Source organism: Nerophis ophidion, linkage group LG14 (genome assembly GCF_033978795.1).
Source record: "Nerophis ophidion isolate RoL-2023_Sa linkage group LG14, RoL_Noph_v1.0, whole genome shotgun sequence".
Lineage (NCBI taxonomy): Eukaryota > Metazoa > Chordata > Actinopteri > Syngnathiformes > Syngnathidae > Nerophis > Nerophis ophidion.
This window is the reverse complement of record NC_084624.1, coordinates 27,477,373-27,485,202: the sequence shown is the minus strand read 5'-3', so window position 1 is coordinate 27,485,202 and position 7,830 is coordinate 27,477,373. Positions and strand designations below refer to the sequence as shown.

General features: G+C 39.5%; 1 protein-coding gene across 1 annotated transcript in view; it reads right to left on the bottom strand.

Moving 5' to 3' along the window:
- cdh2 (cadherin 2, type 1, N-cadherin (neuronal)) overlaps positions 1-3,484 on the bottom strand; it is a 127,447-nt gene extending 123,963 nt beyond the window's left edge. The window contains exon 1 of the mRNA XM_061920283.1: positions 3,206-3,484. Within this exon, the coding sequence (XP_061776267.1) occupies positions 3,206-3,274 (69 nt within the window). The 5' untranslated portion in view covers positions 3,275-3,484. The remainder of the gene's footprint in view (positions 1-3,205) is intronic.
- Positions 3,485-7,830: the final 4,346 nt, after the last annotated feature.

Here is a 7,830-nt window from a genome sequence, read left to right as displayed (position 1 = left end):
TACAAAACACCCAAAGTCGCACATTTGGAAAAGAAGCTAGCGATTTCACAATGACAAACTGTGGATTTTAATGGAATTTGGATGCCTCCGCACTTGAAATGAGTCATGAAGATGATAAAGAAGGTATCAGGGAAGCAGAGTGCACTTGTTTCTCGGTATTAGGGAGCGTTCCCACACAGAATTAAGCAGCAAACTACTAATCCTACATGTCTATCTAGTACACAACCTCCGCATTCATCTAAATACACAAATATAAAACAAAACATTGTTGCTATTTCTTAGTCTAAGGAATTCAGATAAAAAATGGAATTAGGGCGGCATGGAGCTGGAAATGTATCACCTCAGAAAATAATTTAAATCGTAACATTGTTTTGTCATAAAAGTTGTGTTTAATACTCCTGTGTGAACATTACAGAACAATTTCTTTAAAAAAGAGAAAGTAATTTGCGTTAAAATTGTGGCTTTTTAGTCTTGCTCTCATTGAATTCTTTGTAACATTATGAAGTTTTTCTTGGTAACGTAGCTGTAGACTTGTAACATGACTACTGTATTCTCCTAATATTGTAACTTTTTTTTTTACCCCAAGACAACCTTATCACTGCAGTAAAAGATTAGGTTAAAAGAAGGAACATTGTATTCAAATGTAATTACAAATAGATAATAATTGTATTATCTAAGGGTTCAAGTATCATGTATTTTGTTTTAGAGTTGTTGTCTTCTGCAGTGAACATTCCTGTTTTGCATTACAGGGTGATTTTTTTCCCCGAAATGTGTAACTCTGACAATAGAGGCAATAAAAGCAAAAGCTGGTTCTCAGCAGGATTGCTATTAGTTTACTAGGAATATGTAAAATTGTAAGTCTGTGCAAGTTAGCATGACATAAACTCTTGCTTCTTTGTACGCCTTTTTGGGGCAGCTGAACTACGCAAATGTAACATAACCAAAGTGGGTTCCTTATTGTAATTTGCTAATGCGTGTTTGAACTGAACTAAACAAAACTACCTCGAAAACTGAAAAATCCTGCATGTACACAAGTGGTACTGTAGAGATATTAGTAATAAAAAGCGGTAAAGTTGGAAGTCTGAGCAAGTTAGCATTAAATATGCTCTGCTTCTTCCAACTTCTTTTTAGGGCTTTTAAACTCTTTATGTGCAATGTACAAATGTGCAAAACCAAACAATTTTTTCTACTGTAATGTTCTTATTAATAAGGTGTGATTGAACTGAACATAAAAAAAACTATCTTAAAAAACTGAAAATTCTGCAGTGCTAGTGTCCTCTACTCTGGACGTTAGAGTGTTTAGCATAACATGTCTAATTTGTTTCCCAAATGTGTAACTCCGACGAAAAAGGCCAAAAGACAAGTGCTGGTTCTCAGTATGATAGCTATATGTTAACTAGTACCACCCAAGAAAATACTTTGCTGTCCCAGAATCAGCACAATGAACAACATTAGGACAAGTATTCATTAAAACTTTTATCCAACAAAATGTTTCAACATTTTTGTACACTGTAACATTACACACAGTTTAAACGGTAAAACAGTGTTTGAACATAGAAAATAAAACACCTAAAGAGGAACTTCACCTTTTTTGGAATTTTGCCTATCGTTTACAATCATTGTGAAAGACATAAAGACGGATGTATTTTTTTATTGTTTTTTGCATTGTAGTCAATGGAAAGTCCTCTATTTTGCCCATAAATTTTTTTTTAAAAACACCTAAAATCTGCCAAAAATTACGTGTTTACATTTTGTGCCCAAATATTAGTGATATTGTTGTGATAAGCACTAACGAACAAACCGTAGCGGCGTCGTGATCACGAGCCTGTGTGTTCATTTCGACATGATCAGCTTGTCAGTGGTTTCCCGTAAATGTCGAAAACGACAAGAAAATACGCTTGGTTCCATCCGTCTTTTCTTCGCGAGATTTATGAATAATATTTAATCTAAAAGGGAATATATGAACAGCCTAGCAGTCGGCATCCTAATGACCGCAGACATTGTACAGTAAGTGGTCATATTACGTCCTGTTGTCCGGAATTCTGCAGTGAGCAGTAATCAGTGATGTTGAGTGAAAAAAAACAGTCATGACGGATATTTAAAAATAATGTGCCGTGTATGCTTGAAATGAGCAGAATATGTAACTAATAAATCTTATTTTAAATGTGCCTGTTCCGTCACACATTTTGACAGTATGTATATGAAACTTTAATGGAGGTGTTTGTATGTTTTTTTAAGGGCGTTATGGGCAGAAAAGCGCGACTTCCATAGGCTCCATTGTAAGCGAACTTTAGATTGCATTTATTTCAAATAAAGAAGTACATATGTGTGCTTGTCTGACATACCTGCTCAGTGGCCTAGTGGTTAGAGTGTCCGCCCTGAGATCGGTAGGTCGTGAGTTCAAACCTTGCCCGAGTCATACCAAAGACTATAAATATGGGATCCATTACCTCCCTGTTTGGCACTCAGCATCAAGGGTTGGAATTGGGGGTTGAATCACCGAAAATGATTCCCGGGCGCGGCCACCACTGCTGCTCACTGCTCCCCTCACCTCCTGAGGATAATCTCACCACACCTAGTGTGTGTGACAATCATTGGGACTTTAACTTTAACAAAAGGATTGAGAATGATGGGCAAAATCTCCCCCCCCCCCCTCAAAAATGCAGTTCCCCTTTAAATAATGAATCAAATAATGCCAGTGATATCACTGAACTAGAACATGGTAAACCAAACAAGTTCTAATTCTGATCAAATTATCTCTGGTTCTTCCTACTCCTTTTTATGGCTTTTCAACTGTAGGCAATAAAACGGTAACAATGTACTTTTTATTTTAGAAACTGAAAATCCTTGCACCACAATGAGTATAGGCACAATATCTGTGCTTTTCTAGTTGATATTCGCTTTTTAACGTTTTTTGTGGCAATATTTGATGAGGAGGAACGTCTTTAACACTAATGCAATCAACTCTGAGCAATGTGGAATGCATATCAAATAAACAACATTTAAAAATAAGCAAATAAGCACTTGATAGTAGGAATTAAAAATGAAATGTATGCGACGAGCGTCGACACCGGGTAGTTTGCAGAGACATGAAAGGGGTTAATAACGGTCGTTCGAGCATCGTTGTGTGCATTTTGAAAATAAGTTGGAAAGACATTTTTGTGTTTTTCAAACCCCAAAAAGCCAAATGTTGCGTTCAGGTTACCTGCAGTCCTGCCAGGGTCGCCAGTAGCAGGAGCAGCCCGCTACTCTCCCGTCGTCGCGGTGCAAACATTTGGCAGTTAAATCCTCTTACGAAGCAGGCGAGGTACAAAATCCCACTCTAGCAAAACAAAACAAAACAAAACAAAAAAAAAAACGACTCCCCTTCTTTTCGTCTGTTTAGAAGACGTCAGGCTGTGGAGCATGTAGCGGCTCTCTGGTGAAGTGTATCCGGCGGAGTGCAGGCTGGTACTGAAGCTGCTGCTGCCTTGAATGCACAACAGTGGGGGGAAAAAGGCTCAGCCACTTCACACTAGAAAGCCTCTTTCACCTCTCTCTCTTTTTCCCTATGTCTCTCTATCTATCTCTCTGTCTCTCCCTGCTGGTCACACTCACTGCTACAAGAGTTTAAAAAAACAGTCATACATCGTCTTATTCCAACACTCCAAAATGAACAAAGAGCGGCTTTTATGTCTTAAATTTCAAAGGCCCACTGAAATGATATTTTCTTATTTAAACGGGGATAGCAGGTCCATTCTATGTGTCATACTTGATCATTTCGCGATATTGCCATATTTTTGCTGAAAGGATTTAGTAGAGAACATCGACGATAAAGTTCGCAACTTAATAAAAAAGCCCTGCCTTTACCGGAAGTATGTGCGCGTGACGTCACGAGTTGCAGGGCTCCACACATATTCACATTGTTTATAATGGGAGCCACCAGCAGTAAGAGCAATTCGGACCGAGAAAGCGACAATTTCCCCATTAATTTGAGCGAGGATGAAAGATTCGTGACTCAAGATATTGATAGTGAAGGACTAGAAGTCCTCACTAACCCCTCTGCCACCGTGAAGCCCGCCCGGGGCTCCGGGCGGGCTTCACGGTGGCAGAGGGGTTAGTGCATCTGCCTCACAATACGAAGGTCCTGCAGTCCTGGGTTCAAATCCAGGCTTGGGATCTTTCTGTGTGGAGTTTGCATGTTCTCCCCGTGAATGCGTGGGTTCCCTCCGGGTACTCCGGCTTCCTCCCACCTCCAAAGACATGCACCTGGGGATAGGTTGATTGGCAACACTAAATTGGCCCTAGTGTGTGAATGTGAATGTGAATGTTGTCTGTCTATCTGTGTTGGCCCTGCGATGAGGTGGCGACTTGTCCAGGGTGTACCCCGCCTTCTGCCCGATTGTAGCTGAGATAGGCGCCAGCGCCCCCCGCGACCCCGAAAGGGAATGAGCGGTAGAAAATGGATGGATGGACGGCAGTGTGAGCGTTTCAGATGTAATTAGACCCATTTACTAGGATAATTCTGGAAGATCCCTTATCTGCTTATTGTTTTAATAGTGTTTTAGTGAGATTTTAAAGATTGTAAAGACACCTCGAGGTCGGATGGCTGCGGTGAGCACGAAGTGTTTCAGAGAGAAGCCAAGCTCACAGCTGCCTTTTAAACAACTGCAGCAGGACGATGAATAATCCAATGATTTCTCCGGTAAGATATATATCACAATTTCCCCATCCAAAAACATGCTGGTTGACGTAGAGAAAACATGTTCGCTTGATCGCTCTGTGTTAAAGCTTCACAACAAACAAAGAAACACCGGCTGTGTCTCGATGCTAAAGACAGCTGCAATCCACCGCTTTCCACCAACAACATTGTTCTTTATAGTTTCCATTATTAAATGGACAAATTGCAAAAGATTCAGCAACACAGATGTCCAAAATACTGTGTAATTATGCGGTTAAAGCAGACAACTTTTAGCCGCGAGTGGTGCAGCGCTAATATTTCCTGACAGTCCGTGACGTCACGCGTACGCATCATCATTCCGCGACGTTTTCAACAAGAAACTCGCGGGAAATTTAAAATTGCAATTTAATAAAATAAAAAGGTCGTATTGGCATGTGTTGCAATGTTAATATTTCATCATTGATATATAAACTATCAGACTGCGTGGTGGGTAGTAGTGGGTTTCAGTAGGCCTTTAAGTCTGTATCAAAGAGATAACCGCATCAAAACGGGCAGATAGAAGCAATGGCGTCACGTGGTACCACAACTGTCCAATCAGATCGCGCCTTTGAAGGCCCTACTCCAGAGCTGGGCAAATATATATATATATTTTTTGCAAATGTATTTTATTGAATTTTACAGTTAAAATCACATTTGTCAATCAATCATACCCTTCATACATGCACACATCCACTCATCCACTCTCACATGCACGCTTGAGGAGAGGTGCACTTTGATTTTACAACTCAATATACACTCAGTATAGACATTATTAGAAAAAGTACCCAGATATTTTATATATCCATCCATTCTGCACGGGTTCAGGATCAGTCGACGATCTGGACCACAGCAAGATGGCATCAAAGATCCTCTGGAAGTTATCACTAGACATACCTGCCAACCCTCCCGGATTTTCCGTGAGACTCCCGGAATTCAGCGTCTATCCCGAAAACCTCCGGGAAGAAATTTTCTCCCGAAAATCTCCCGAAATTCAGCAGGAGCTGGAGAGTTGCCTTTTTGGTTGCTTTGTTGGGTCTGCTCCTGTCTCTGGCCATGCTCCCCCCCACCCCCCACCCCCCACTCCACCAAAGAGGCCACAACTGTGTACATTTATTTTTGTTGTCATTGTTTTTTGTTTTTGTTTTGCGGCTGTGTGTAGAAGTGGCACTGCTGAAGTGGCAGCTGGTTGCATCAGCTCTGCTCTTTTAATGTCTTTGATGTCCTTTGAGTTCTTAGATGTTTCCCTCTTACACACATGTTTATGTGTGCTATGGCTAAGAGTTTATTTTTTGTTTTCCTTGGCCTAAGTCTGGACCAAGGCTTAGACTGAATTATTTTTTGCAAATTTCTTGACTCGGGGGCCACGTTGAGACCGTGCTTTTGTGTTTCCTCCTTTTCTGTTACTGATGTTTCCGTCTTGTTTTCATGTGTTGTTTGCCTTTTGGTTCGGGACTGGGCAACAAGAGTGTAGCCAAATGAGCATGTATCGGACACCTCAGTTTCCCATAGGATGGATTCTCCCTCATCCATGCGTACTGGAAATTAGCCGAGGGCTAGTGGGCAGCCTAGGACAGAGTAGGCTCTCTTGGTTGCTTTGTTGGGTCTATTCCAGTAGTAGATGGCCTTGGCGTGTTTTTGTTTTGTTGTTGTTAGTCCATGCATGGTGCAATTGTTTGTGCGCAATATGTATCATTTATTGCTTTTTTGTTTTTGGTTGCATTTTTCCTTTGTAGCTGCATGTACAAATGGTGCTGCTGAAATGGCAGCTGGTTGCATCAGCTAGCGCTCTTTTAACGTCTTTTTTGTTCTTTGATATTTCCCTCTTGTTTTCATGTGTTTTTTAAAACTTATTTTTGGTGGACTCTTTGTATCTTCACTGCAACCACATAATGTTCCCATTGTGGGATGAATGAAAACAATGTACATTTTTTCATCCAAAAAGTGACAAATAATTCCATTTAAAGTGTCCAGAATAGGTATATAAATAACATTTTAATCAGAGTGTGACGTAGAGCAGCGGTTCTCCATTTTTTTCCAGCAAATACCAGCTCAGAAAACATTTGGCTCTCCAAGTACCACCATAATCACCAACATCAAGAAGAAGTAGCGTAGTAGGCCAAAGTATTCATTAAAACAAGACATGGGTTCTATTTAAAAAGTATGTTTAAGATTTTTGGCCACTGTAACAATACACACTGTTTGAAAATAGAAAAATAAAGCACTGTGCATTAATCAAGTTATTCTTTGGAGTACAACTAGTGTTACACTTATTGATTGATTGATTGATTGATTGATTGATTGATACTTTTAGTAGTAGATTGCACATTTCAGTACATATTCCGTACAATTGACCACTAAATGGTAACACCCGAATAAGTTTTTCAACTTGTTTAAGTCGGGGTCCACGTTAATCAATTCATGGTATCACAGTTTGAGAATCAGTAATGTAGAGATTACCTGATAAACATAGGACTATCATCAGCGAATAATTAGAGTCAAAATAATACACCATTACCATTACGGATACATACATTTTAGGGCTTCTCCTGGGAATATAGTCTCCCCCTGTCTTTATAACCTAGTGATGCCTCTGTTTCTAACTTTATTGAGGGTCTTTGAACACACCACAGTTAAGTGCAATGAGATTGAAAAGTGAAACTTGTACATAACTTTCTCCAATGCTGGCCCAAATATTTTTATTATGTATTTCTATTTCTTCTCTCACCTCATCCTTCTTCCAAAATGTTAGTGTTATTTATGAATGCTGGAAGAGCTTTGATAAAGTTACGAATTATGTGAAATGTTCGAAGCTCGGTTCGTACTTTCAATAGAGGGGTGTGGTCGTCTTTCACATTTTCTATTTTAATCAAGCAACCTTATCATTGAAATTTCACGGCTATATTAAATTAATTTGTAAAATTATTATGCCGTTAATTAAAATATATGACCTTTTCTAAAAATAAATCACTTATTTAAATCGCAGAAAAAGTCCAAGTTTGATGTCTTATCAGCGTAGCAACAGAGCAGAGTTGTCACTTAACAACCCAACCTTGATCGTGTTTATTTGTTTATCACATATCACAGCCTTTGTCTCAAGTGGAAAATGTTGCAAATGTGTGTTATCTTTCACA